The 13760-nt window shown below is 50.8% G+C and overlaps 1 protein-coding gene across 5 annotated transcripts in view; it reads right to left on the bottom strand.

Annotated features, from left to right (window-relative positions):
• Positions 1-13760, bottom strand: part of VPS8 (VPS8 subunit of CORVET complex) — a 67084-nt gene that overhangs the window by 1318 nt on the left and 52006 nt on the right. For all 5 annotated transcript variants that reach the window (XM_066326179.1, XM_066326177.1, XM_066326178.1 and 2 more), the window contains 4 exons: positions 11514-11594; positions 10023-10192; positions 9263-9431; positions 47-127 (listed from right to left, as the gene is read on the bottom strand). In XM_066326179.1, the coding sequence (XP_066182276.1) occupies positions 47-127; positions 9263-9431; positions 10023-10192; positions 11514-11594 (501 nt within the window). The remainder of the gene's footprint in view (positions 1-46; positions 128-9262; positions 9432-10022; positions 10193-11513; positions 11595-13760) is intronic.

Genomic DNA, 13760 nt, shown 5'->3' on the forward strand with positions numbered 1-13760 from the left:
AACACCCATCTCCAGTTTCAGAGCAGAAGGAAAACAGGGTACGTACTCGGGAGGTGCCTCGGTTGAGTCGGCAGAGCTGGTCAAAAGCTTGGATTTGCTGAGGATCCAACACAGACTCTGAACTCATCTGAGAAAGAGTAACAAAGTTAGAGAGACCACGCAGAGCAGGCTGTCAAGTTCCTACACACAGAAAGTAATTCCTGGGCTGGGAGCAGTCAGTCCATAAACTGTTTGGGACGTCTTTTTAGCCATCTTTCCCTTGGGATGAAGTCACTATGTGCACCCTGGGATTGTGGGAAAAAATTAGTCCAGTTCTTACCCAAAGGACAGTTACACTCCTGCATGCACAGTGAGTTATTGCCGGGCTCTGTCCCTGATGGCACAGACTGACGGTACCGTGACACCTCTGAGCAAAGAAAAGGCATGGGAAAACTCGCTCACAGCCAGCTGGGAAGAGAAGTAATGGGCCTTTGTGGCCTCTCCAGGCTCCTTCCCAGGTGGCAGCAGCAGCTTCCCCCAGCCCTGACACCGCGGCACAGGAACCCTGCGAGGGGACACGGGCTGTGTGTGCCTGCTACCCCGTGACTCTGCCAATGACTATTAACAACTACTGGCATCCTGTAATGGCATCGTGAGGTCCCATCTCTTGTCCTCTAGTGAGGTGTTACAGACTGAAAGCTGGGAAAGGAGGGGTGGAAAGGGGGAGGCAAGGTGAGTCATACAGGAGTGGCAGCCACGTCCCCAAGACCGTGGCCATGTCCAGCTGTGGGGTACAAGGCCAAGTGTCCCCCAGTAGTGAGGGGCAGCTGCAGGTGAGGGCAAAGAGAGGGCCCAGAGCTGCACCAAGAGCACTGAGACAGAGAGGGCTGCTCAAACTGCTGTAAATGGCACCATTTACATGTCCCAGGGAGAGATGACAAAGCATCAGAGATTCTTGTAGGTTTGCTCCATTTATCACACCACAGTGTTTCTATTTTGAATGCTTCTGCTCGCATTGCAAAGCAAAAGCATCATCAAGAAACCCCAACAGGAGACAGGAGAAGTCTCCCTCGTGAGCAGCAGGCTGGCATCTGTTGTCTCTGGGGATCTATTTTTAAGGGAACATTCAAGTATCTTCTCCAAAATACATTTCCCAGGGGCTACTAACCAAAAATGCTACAACCCTGCCAGTGGGTACTGACTCAAGCTGCATTGATTTTAAGCTCTTTGGCAATGGGAGATGCACTGAGCGCCCCCGAGTTTCCGGAAGCTGGATAGTTCTGAGACCATCCCAAAACCACACACATCTTGCCTTTAATCATTAGTCTGGGAAGAGAAGAATGTCCCGAGTACACATCACTTATGCTGGAAACATTTGCCAAACTCTCTCCTTCTCCTCCAGGATATTCTCTGTAGTGTAAATAACCATTTGCCAGTCAGGGAGCCAGATGTCCCCATTCCCTGCACACCTGGCATAGGCTTTGAGCCTCGGAGCCTGGGACAGGGAGGGTCAGGGACTCACAGCCAGCAGATTGTACTGATGCTTCCCAGGGACACACAGGTCATCCTCACTTGGAAAACACAAAAAGCAAGGAAAAACTGCCCTCCACAGTTGCTGTGGCCACAAGCGTTCAAGGACAAGGAAAATGCAACACAACTGGCCTCCCCCTCTCCTGCTCTCTCCCTACCACGCGTACGTAACTATCAATCAGGCTGTTCCCAGGCTGATGAGCTGAAATATTGCAGGCAATTCTTTCTGTTGTCATGGAAACAACTGCTGTCAGGCCTTTTCCTTTTTCAACCGTGTCACTAAAGGCATGTTTCCCTCCAGGAGCCACAGGAGGCTCCTGGGGTCCAGCAGCACTTGGGCGTCAGTGGAAGGTGCTGGGCTCACCCCACAGCACAGCCTCTGTCTCCAGGGCTGGCCAGCTCTGAGATGGACCCTTCAGCACCTCCAACCCATTTCCAGCCAACATCCCCACACCTCCTAGGAAAAGCCTCAGATGAGACACAGAACCCCAGAAAGGCAATTAATCTCCTGAGGATCTCAGCCAGGAGGAAGGGAAAAGGCTTTTTTCATTTTCCAGCTCTCCTAGATCCCACCACTAATGCTAATCTCTACTGCATGTTTTTCTTGCATGTATTCCACCCCCCTCTGGTAGTCACCACACAGCCCTCCCAATTTGCAATTATCTTTAATTTAACAGCTACAAATTCCATCGTCAGCCAATGTTTAAGCAAAGCAGATCCCAACAGTTTGAGCAGAAGCACTGTCCATAGTCACACCCTGAGACCCATCCCAGAGCTGCCCCTCAGCCATTCCTTCCACACAAGATTTTGCTGCATCAGAGCTTCAGAGCACCCCACTGCCCCAGGGGCTGCTCCCTTAACAGAGAGAGATGCAGCCAGAACTCCCGGGGAAGGTTTTGGGATTCCTAGGAACAAAGGCCACCCTCTCCACGCTCCCATTTACAGAGCTGAGCCCACAGGCAGTGGACACCAAGCCCACCCTTGGCCTTCCTCCCCTGCTTCACCATGGCTCATCAGCCTCTCAAACAGGTACCCGAATTCAGGGCTTTAATGAAAACCCAGCCAAATTAACATTAAATTAAGTAAACCTGCCCCTCTTCTGTCAGAAAAGCCCCCACTGTTCTTAGGGAACAGGAACCTGGAACAATCAATCAGAGACAAGGCAGGCTGTGACCCAAAGTCACTACAACGACAGTGACATTACAGAGCTGTTAAGGAACTTCAGGGAAACCTCAGGATGCCCCTCTGAGAACAGCAGAGTCCTGCTGCTGCTGCCAAGCTCTGCAGAGCCGCTGCCGAGCGAGAGTGGGACAGGCACTGCCCAGGCCATGGCTGCACAGGGAACAGCCTGGCAGGTCCTGGGCAATCCTGCCCTGGGACAATCGCAGAGGCCCCAGAACCTCGCCTGTGGTAGTACACAGGGGCCAGTGCTGGCAGCTGAGCCCTGCCTGCTCCCCGTCAGAGGCAGCCCCAAGCACCCAGGACAGAGCAGTGTCCCCAGCACAGCCAGTCTGTCACACAGCCCTGGCCTCTCACTCCTCAGCAGCACCAGGGGAAAGGCAGATGTCTCTTATTTCCAGCTGAACTTAGCTGAACTTGAGGAGCCAGCCTCCCACTCAGGGCCTGGGAGAGCACAGGTCTGTTTGTGCTCTGCCAGAGTCACTGCTGCAGCCACAGGAGACTGCAGTGACAGGGAGAGGAGGGCACTGCCTGTGTTAGACAGGGAAGCACACAGGCACATCCCACACGCTCTGGGTAGCTGCTCCTGCCTACACCAGGCACTGCTGGGATATTCCCTTGGACTTCTACTGATGCCTTCAACCAAAGGAGCAATGACACTGCTCAGAGTTAATTAAACAAACACAACCCCCACATATCCTCACTGAACACCATGGCCCAGCAGACAGGGTGTTCACTTCTCATCCAGCAGGCTCTGAGGGAAGCATGGCAGCACATGGATTAAATGTGAAAGATGACACCCATCAGGCCTGTTCTTGGGCTGAGCTCAGCACCTGCACCTCAGAGTTCAGAGGCCTCATGCAGAGAATTCTTTTTCTAGACATGAGCCAAGAGGCTGTTGAACAGATCCTACAGTGCCAAGCACAGAAGGCCAAGGACTTGCAGTGTTCTCTCAAGGGCAGGACTTGGGGAGAGAAAGGGAAGGTAATCACACAATGTCCCAAGCTGAAGGGACCCACGAGGATCATCAAATCCAACCCCTGGTCCTGCACGGACACCCCAACAATCCCCCCCATGCCTGAGAGTGTTCTCTGAATGCTCTTGGAGCTCTGGCAGCCTTGGGGCCATGCCCATTCCCTGGGGAGCCTGGGCAGTGCCCCATCACAACCTCTGGGGAAGAACCTTTTCTTGATATCCAGTCTAACCCTGCCCTTACCCTAACCTAACCCTAACAGCCTAATTCCAGCCATTCCCTCAAATCCTGTGTAAAAGACACACAGAAGAGGGAAGAAATCCTACTTGGTGTAAGGGTTAGTGACCTCTCCTGCCAGAGGCTGATCGGTAATGTGACCTCAAACCTTACAGAAAACCCACAGGAACACTTCTGTTTCCTGTCCCCTTCATCCCTCCTGACCCCTGGGAACAGGCTGGCACTGCTGTGTATCCAGGAGGTTAGAACATGCCCAGCCCAGCTCTGGCTTCAGGAGCTCAGCTGCAGCTGCCCAAGTCACACACAGACCACACGGCATTGCTCTCCTCATGCCATGGGCGGTGAGGGGCTCATGGGAACTGCAGCTTCCCACGGATGGGATTCACCAGACACTGATGCTCCCCTGCTTTCCTGAAAGGCACCATCCAGAACAGCTACTGCACCCCCCTGGCTACAGCCAGCACCACTGGCACAGTGCCTCTGCTACCCTCCCATCAGGGGACTACAAACAGCCAAAGCCTTGGCTTGCCTTTATTTCACTCCCCTCCTTCAGAGGAACATCAAAGGCAGGAGACAGCTGCACCCTTAGCCTTGGCCAGTTGGTTATTTCTCAGCTTGGAATCACAGAGGGGAACAGCGAATCCCCTTCCAGCAGCAGCAGGAGCCAGCCCAGCTTGAGGAACAGCAGCCCTGGGACATACCCCAGGGGCTCCCCTCTGTGCACCTCCTGCCCTTCCCTGGTGCAGTGCTGGATCCGGATGGACACATCCTGGGCTGTGGGGCACCAGCCCAGCCCACGGAACCACTGCCAACAGGGACTGCTGCAGTTTATGGGAACATCCACAGGTTGCTGCAGCCCAGCAGCTGCCACTGCATTTCAATGAGTCGGTTCTACACATCCCCCAGACTAGAATGCTTTATTAAAAGGGAGGAAATTTTCATCAGGCTGTAGGAATAGTTTCTTAGAAATTGAGATGTAAAGTCAAGTTGAGATTCCCCACTGCAATTTTGCCACCTTTGCTCTTAACCAGGCTATGACCCTTCCCCAGGTCATCCTGGTCTCACTGCTCCTGGCAGTTTGGAATCAGCTGTCCGTGCCCCCTGCCAGGATCTCACAGACCCCGCAGTGCCAGACTTTGGATTGTAGGCAGGGGAAGGAGCATTCTGCCAGGCTGCAGATTGCTCTGAAGGAAGGCCAGGGGACACAATTACAATTCACTCTGATATTACTCAAACCCCCCCTCCCCACACACACAAAACAACAAAACTCACTCAATTCCTCCAGCATGAGAAGCTCAAGAAAACAGTTCATTTTGATTTAAAAGCTGCTACAGGATAATTCTGGTTTTTAAATCAGTCTTTTTCATTTTGTATTGTCTGCAGTTTTAGTTTTGGTGCCTGTCCTCATCTACCCACTCACAAAGACACCTGCACTCAGTATTCTTACTAGATCAGTATTGTTTCCATTCCAAGCAATCACAGATGTTCTGTCTCCAGTTCCTTCCTCACATGGGTGTCCTGTGCACTGCTGAAGTGAAGGAATCCACCTCCAAAGCCAAAGGAGTGGATGTTTGCTCTGTTAATTTGCACATGGGAACATTCTCCACAAAGGAGACAATGTCCATTCTTATAACTGTGTAAAATACTAATTATCTCTGTGTTATTACTGGGGGGATCACATCTGGATATTTTCAAAGTTACACACCCCTTGGAAGTTTTTAAATATTGCTGGAGACAAGTTAATGACTGCTGGTCACTGTTACCCTGAACACAGTAACACTGGCTCTTGTCTCCTGATGGATAGAGATCATGTAACATCTGTCAAGCTCTACAGTAAGGTTTGGTGAAAAAAACCCCATCCTAAACCTTCAGTGTTGCCCAACAGAAAGCACACGGTGCAGAGAGACCTTCAAGGTCACAGGAGGGATGTGGCACCAGCCCCTCTCACACATGGGAGTCGTTCCAAGGCTCTGGAAGGCTGTCATAGGGAAGGACATGGGAAAACTGCAGGACAGAGCCCAAAGGTAGAGCCTGACAAACTGGATTAACTATGGATCAAGTCCATTGTCCGTCCTGGCGTGACTTGACAGGATTAAACTCCTGAATAAAACATATCTGCCATCTGGACAGCTCCAACAACAGCATGCTCAGAACTCCTCGGACACGGAATAACCAGAGCATGGTAGCTCAGGGGTTCATGGCAGGGCTTATGGCCCAGGAGCCAAGACTCTTCCTCTCCCTGATCCCCAGTGCATAGGCTGGCAGAATAAATGGAAAACATTTGCTCATTGAAATGAGACAAATGAATTTTGAGAATCAATGACTGAGATACCCAGAGCCCTTCCTGCAGGTATTTGGGCAGTGGCCCAGCTGCTGAGGCCTCACACCTCAAGTGAGCTCCACACACCACAACAGACCCACAGCTTTGCAAGAGGATTAGAGACCAACCATAAAAACAAGCTCCCATTTCTTTTAGCTCTCATTTAGAGTATGCTCCAAAGTAGGGAGGACAGGATAGATGATTGTCCAGCTCCAGAGGATTACCCTTGGGAAGCCAGTGAGGCTCAGGGGCAACACAGAAAGCACAATCTTTTGGTAGCAGAACCAGAGGAAAGAAAATCCCCTGTGCCCTTCTTTCTGCTCCCCTTGGCTGGGGCGGAGTGTGCCAAGCCCACATCCCAGCCAGGTACCAGTTAAATCCATGCTGTCACTGATCCCATAATGGGTCAGTGCTGGCTTATGGCATCTCTCCACCTCTCCAGTTTCAGGGAATGGCCCCAGCATCACACACAGAGCACAGGGGCAGGGGAAGCATTGTCTGTTGGGCTGTCATTTCACATCCACATCTCAGCCACACTGCACGATTCAATCTGACAGCCTTTGCCTGTGCAGGGCAGAATTAGTGCTGTGAAATGCACTCCAGATGCTCAGTGGCATTTCTCAGTACGACTCTATTCCTAATTCAAGGCTTCCTAAGAAAATAAAAACCTCAGCTGAAGATCACCATGCTAGATTTTGCCAAGAGAGGAACTAAGCTTTCAGGGTCTTCAAAGGGGCTACAGGGAAACACTCTCCCCACAGATCTCTGTGCAGAAGGGCCTGGGAGCTCTGGAGCTGGCACTCTGGGACTGAGAGAGGACAGGGCTGGAAGCAATCTCCTTCCCCACAGATATCTGTGCAGAAGGGCCTGGAAGTCCCAGATTTGACTCTCGAGAGGGCAGGGCTGGAAACATAATGCTGTTAGCAGGACCTCACTCCGGATTTCCTGCTCACAAACACCACCTGTGGAGCCAGAGCAGCTTGTTCAACCCAGAGCTCTGGGTCTGGCCAGGGCCAGCAGAGTCAAGAGTGGACACAGAGAAGCCCCATCTCCCCCATGCTGCATTCCCAGCACTGCCCCAGCACAGAAAGTCTGCTCTGTAACTCAGCCCATGCAGGGTCAGAGGAATCGTTACCTCCCAGGGTTAATTAGCACTGCTGAGCACTGATTGTTCAGCAAACAAATTTCCTGCAGGAGCTGGAGATTCTCCAGTCTATTGCCAAGTCTAAATATACTCAGCGTGACTGCGCAACAGTTTGATCACATGTGAGTACAACAGTTAAATATTGTAATTTAGATATGTGAGAAACATCACAGACTTGGAGAGGATGTGGGACACAAGGGAGGAGGAGCTGGGGGCCTGAGCAGTGCTGGGGCTCGGCTGAACCCATCCCAAGCTCTGCTGGGCCAGGCTGTGTGTATGGAGCAGGAAGCCATGGCTTCCCTGCCAAGAGCATGTGACAGTGGCAGGGAAACAGCAGCAGCAGGGCACCAGCCCGCACTGGGATGGCCTGAGATGGAGCCTTTCCAGCTACACTACATGATCCATGCTGTAAGTCTTCTCCCCATCCAGTCCCTCCACATCTCCCTGTAGGCCCTGAGCCCAGCCAGCCCTTCACTTTCATCAGTTAAATAAAAGGAAGCATCCTCTCCTCCTTACACCAATCACTGCCATGGCATGTGGAGCATTTTCCTTTTCTTTCTCTACAGGGTAAGTCAGACTGATGTCAAAGGGACGCCACGGGGGCTGCCTGACTCACTGCCCAAGAGAAACCCAGGGATAAGCCAGTCATAAAGCACTGGTATCAAGTGTCAGGCACTTGAATGCTGAATGCAGTTTTAGTACTTAATTCTGCTTTTAATTTTTAAACTACACCCCAGCCTGTCAGCCCCATTTATGCCCACTCCTTTGGGGCAGGAGGGCAGAGAGTGAGATGTGGAGCTGCTGAACTCTCCCAGCCTTAGATGCAGTGCCCACATCCCACTGTGGCAGGACAGGACACACACACTGCTCAGCCTGGTTGGACCACACTCGATCTCCAAGCTCCTGGGAAAGCTTTGCTGCTGTCACCAAATCAAAGACTAACACAGCCTGACTGCAGAGACTGCACGGTGCTCCACATAGGCCTGCAAGATTCCCTTTCCCCATGTCTCTCCCAAGCAGGAAGCCTCTGAGTCAGCTGACAGCAGCTGACTAAGGCCCTTAGCCAGCTTTTGATCAGGCTGGGTTTGGCAGGAATTGAAATCATCTGCTAGAACAAACCCAAAGTATTACTACAAGAACATACTCCAATTCTAAATTATTCTAGTTCCAGGAGTGAAAATGCTGCTCTGTGCACATCCATATAGTGACAAACGCACAAAGTACCTCGAGGCAGTTGGGAACAAACCCTCACCCAGGGGCCACTGGAATGTGCAACACCCCTTAAGACAACCCAACAAACCACCTGCCATGGGGGCTGGCCATCCACAGCACCAGCCCAGGGGAAAGACAGCTCAATGCATATTTGAGGCTGTACTTCAGTTTCAATTAGGGATGATGAAACTATCAGTGTACAAATACTGACAATAAATACAAATGAATTCTCTGTTGTCTCACCCAAGTCCAGCTGCATCAATGTTGGTTACACTCAAGCTTCTTAAAATACATGCAAGCACTTAGTGAGTCAAATCAATCCCAGACCTTTTATCCAGAGCCAGATTATCTGCCAGGAAGGTGGAACAGAGGCTCCACAAGCCAGCCACAAGGAATATGTGAACTTTCAATTTAACTTATATATAAGACACCTAAAATAATTTGACAGGAATTGTCCACACAACCAGCTGCCCCCCACACCAGCTCCTAGACCTTCTGGATGAACAAATTTCTGTGACTTCCTGAGTTGTACCCCCACCAAAATAAACAGGCCTTCAGAAAAGTGACCAATTAGCTGCTGAGAGCATTTGAGAGGTACTTACCAGAATCTTGTCTGGAAGCACAGACACACAGAGAATGAAGTGATGATGGAAGTTTACCTGACAAGAAACCACCTCACAAAACTTACCTGTGCCAGGGATGCTGCAGTCCCTTTTTTCAGCTCTGAGAAGTTCTCACTCAGCTTCCCTCCCTTGTTGCTGGAGTTGCATTTGTAGCACATCCACCTCATGAGGCCCTTGGTGACCACCCCACACTCCTTACTCAGCAGACACAGCGAGTGGTACAAGTGGCCGCAGCTGGGGAGAGAGAAGTCAGTGCTGGGAAGCAGAGCAGCATCTCCTGAGCTCTGCACGGTGGAGGGGAAGGGGCTGGCCAGTGGGAAAAGGCTGTGTCTGGGAATCAGCAGATCAGCAATGTATCCTCACCCCCCTGTTGATTTCCACACTCACAGAATCAACACTGGGTGCCCATTTGCTGATACAGCTACAGACCATCACACCAAGGCAACAAGGATTTCACCTTATTTTACAGACATCTGAGCACAGACAGAACATGGGAGATGCCAGGGCTGTGGCAGATCCAAGGTGTACAAATACACAAATGAGCCCAGGGTGCCATTTGCAGTGCCCAAAGCACACTGCTGGGAGAGGGGACAGAAAACTGCCAGCCAGCTCCTGGAACTGGGAGGCGATTCCTCCCAGCCAGGCAGAGCTGGCTGCATGCAAAGCAGGCTCTGATGGGTGTGATCAGCCGGGCCCCTCACAGTGCAAGGCAGCAGGGAGATGTGCTTCCAGGAATACAGATCATTACTCAGGCAAGCCAACCAGTAGATTTGTTTCTCCTTTTGAAACTAGTAACAGGATCACAGCTGCAAACCTTAACTTTACCTGAAAACAATGATTTCATCAGCAGTTTCTTGCCTCCTTTTGTACTGCTGGAGACAGATGCAGCAGTAATCCTGCTTTGGGGTAAGGCCTCTGGTGACAGAGGCTCTCAGGTTACACAGGGACCAGTGGAGATCATGGTTTAAAAGGCTGGTGGTTGTCTCTAGAAGGGTCTGTGTGGAAGACAACACACAGAGTAGGTCAGTCTGTCACCTCCATACTGCAGAAACTCCCTGCTGACCAGTTCTTCAGAACAAGCAGCTTAGCAGCTCACTAAGAGCAGAAACTACCCAATAAAATCACTCTTCCTCCTATGCTTTCTATCCACTGACCTCAAAACACTTATCCTTTCATCACATGTTAATGGAGCAATTCCTCTGCACTCTCAAATAGATAAGTCCTATATTGACTTTTGCCCAAGAGCATTAAGAGAGGCCTGGCAGGCTCATTTTGTCATCTTCCACATCAAACCTTCTATTTTTTTCCCCCTTCTACCTGGCAAGCCACTGCTTCTACACCCATTTTAGGAGAAATGTGCTAATAAAAAAAATCAAAGCTCAAATGCACTACAGCAATTAAAGTCTCTAAAAAACTCCCTGAACTGCTCATCTGCTTGTCCTTCCCAATGGATGCTCATTTTCAAAGAGCCCAAAGAACTACCCAGAGTTTCCAGCATCAAGTTTCTCTCAGGCACAGGGGCTCTGCTCCCTGATCCATCTGTGCTCCCCAGCAGCAGCTGCCAAAGGCTGCAGCACAGGATCCCATCAGGACACACAGCCTGTCCCAGAGCTGCCAGGCAGGGACAGGAGCTGCCCAGACCTTCTGCAAGAACCCAAACACAGATAAAGGCTCCTGGTGCTCAGCCTCCACAGCAAGGCTGTTTCCCATTGTGTTTCTGCATTGGCTGCTGTGCCTGGGGGCCTGCCCTGAGCAGCAGCTGGGATGGCACTGCCAAATCAGGGGGGAGCAGGGCTTGGAGGAACACTGTGCATCCTGTTTAGGGGGAAAGGAGCTTCAGGAAAGTGCTGAAGTGTGGAGACTGCCTGAGATTTGGGGCTGGACTGAAAAGCAGGACTGAGATGAAGAGGAAATCTCACTAGGTCCCAAAGTAAGTGCAGCATTATCACTTGGAAGTGTAAAAACAGTCTAATTTAAAACCCTGTTATTTAAAACTGCATATAAAGACAAAACATATCAGCTTTGTGCCTTTGAATCCCTAACTGCAGGATGAGCTGGAGAAAAAGCAGATGTTTATCCTTCTGGTACATTTAACACAGAACTGAGCTGCAGAGGTCTTCACCATGTACCTGTCAGTTCCTTCACTTGCAATCTGTGAGCAAACCAAACTCCCTCCCCACTCCCCAATCACACAGAAATCACTCACATGTTTGTTGATTTTGTCCTGCAGACAGAAATGACAAATGAGAGAGAGACCAGTAGGCCAGGCAGCTAAAATAATGCTGCATGCAGTGGTGGACAGAACAGGCAACTTACTTGTTCATAGTTAAAAGTGTCCAGCATTCCCAAGACAAGCCCTTGAATTTCTCCAAGTTTCCCTTTTCCATAAACTGGATCCTGTATGAAGAAAATCAAAGCTGCAGCTGAAACACAGGATATGACCATTCTGATTCTTTTTAGGTCTTTTTTTTCCTCTAGATTAGAACTGCAAATGGAAGCCATGACTGCAGAGTTAAATATGCTGCACGTGTACAGGGACAGCAGAATAATGCCACATACTGATGGGAAAAATCAGTAATTAGCAAAACTCAGTAGATAACAACATCGATATAAATTAGTGTGCCTGGGTCAAAACTGGAAACTCCATTCAGGAGCTGCAGGAGCTGACTGGAGAGTGCATTTGAGGAATGCTGAAGGGAACAGCATGGCCAGGCAGCTCTCAGCCCTGCCACTGCCCCGTGCTCTTGCCCAGCCAGGGGTGCCTCATGCCCAGGCTCCTCCCAGACCACTCATCTGCAGGCTGGAAGAACACACCCAGTCACTGCTGAGCCCACAGCCCAGCTGCCACAGTGAACAGGGCCCTGGGGCTCCCCTGGTGCTGCAGGGCTGATTTTCACATGCCCTGAGCAGCTTCACTGCCGTGTCCCAGCAGCACAAGCACGGGACTGTAGTACAGGTCATCAGCCCGTGCATCTCCCCCTCCCTGCACACAGCCCAAACAGCCCTGCACACCCCCCTGAAGCACTGCTCTGTGCAGGAAGCTGAGATAACCTCCTGGTGCAGGGGGCAGGACACTGGCAAAAACAGACCAGCAAGATGTGAGAAGGCAACTAACCTAGAGAGTAGAAAAATGGGGACACAATGAAAACAGGAACAGCAGTGGGATAAACAAGCTCTGGATAAGACGAATGAGAGACTGAGTAGGAGCAAGGCTAATTCCATGGTGGGACTGGGCAAGAAGAATTGAGAGTGACAAAGCCAGCTGACAAAGACAACTAAAGCAGCATGGAAGCTACACTGCAAGACAACCTGAGGGATCACTGAAGCTACAGAAAGCAAGTCAAGGAACTCTTGAACAACAGTCCTGATGGGCAGTGTGATAGGCAAAAACACCAATGTTCAAACCTAAATAAAAGCAACCCTGAGCAACAGCACTATGTCAAAACCAGCTGTGGGTTTGGAGCATGCTGGATGAAGCATGAACAGCTGGATGTGCTGCACAGGCCCCTTTTCTGGCTGGGTGAACAGCACAGCCTGAACACTCCAGTGTTCCCTTCTGCCTGCACCATTCAGCAGCACAGCACAGGAAGTGCATTGCACTGAGTCACTGCAGGGGTTATGGAGGCAATGGGATTTCCAGACAGCAGGAATATGACCCAGAGCACAGAGCACTTAGGCAGGTAGCAACTCCTCTTCTAAAGCCCTAAAGAATAAAGACACATCTGCAGCTTTGCAGAGGGAGAACATAAGTCTGAGGGCTTTCAGTTGCTGCCTTCTTCTCAAGTCATGCTTGATGACCTCTAAAAATAATGGCAGCTGGGAAGAAAATGGACTTTCTTCTTTACAGAGAAGGCCCATGCTCTGGCCAAGCCTCATCCTGAGCCTTGCAGCCCAGTGCCAGCAGTGAGTCCATGGCCATTCCCTGCTGGAGCCATCCCATGGGATGGGCTAGAGCTGCCTGCTTGCCCCCAGCATTACACCCACAGTTCCCAGGCCACTTCTCTAGACAGTTATGCTTCTAAATTGCAGCTTCAGACCCCACAACCACAAAAGCCACGTGGAATCCATTAGTTTTATGGAGGAATATCTTTCATTAATTCCACTTTATAAAATTGGTCTTGGGCTGGAATTCAGGCATCCTCCAGACATGGATGTGCCATCCCATGCAGTGAAACAGGCACTGCACCAAGCAGGAACAGATCCCAGGCTGGTGCTGCCCTGGGAACGTGGCATGGTCACAAGGAGCCAGAGCCAAACTGGCTGCCCAGGGCTGCCACCAACAAACAGATGGGGAAGAGCTGGCAGGGTTCCACACACAGCCCAGGGGTGCTCATGCAGCTTTCAGCCAGCTCTGTCTCTTCCATTTCCCATTTCTTCCTGGGTCCAGGAAATAGCTTTGCTACCAGTGCTAATAAATGCACTCTGCAAACACATTCACTTCAGCTTCTCCCCTCTGCAAGGGGCTAAAGCAACCACTCCACACATAGCTAATCCCAGTGCTGATCTCCTGCACTAGGAAGAAAACACAGCCAAAGCCCTAAGCAGGAGTGGAAAAAAATATAA

The sequence above is a fragment of the Sylvia atricapilla genome, chromosome 10 (assembly GCF_009819655.1).
Source record: "Sylvia atricapilla isolate bSylAtr1 chromosome 10, bSylAtr1.pri, whole genome shotgun sequence".
Lineage (NCBI taxonomy): Eukaryota > Metazoa > Chordata > Aves > Passeriformes > Sylviidae > Sylvia > Sylvia atricapilla.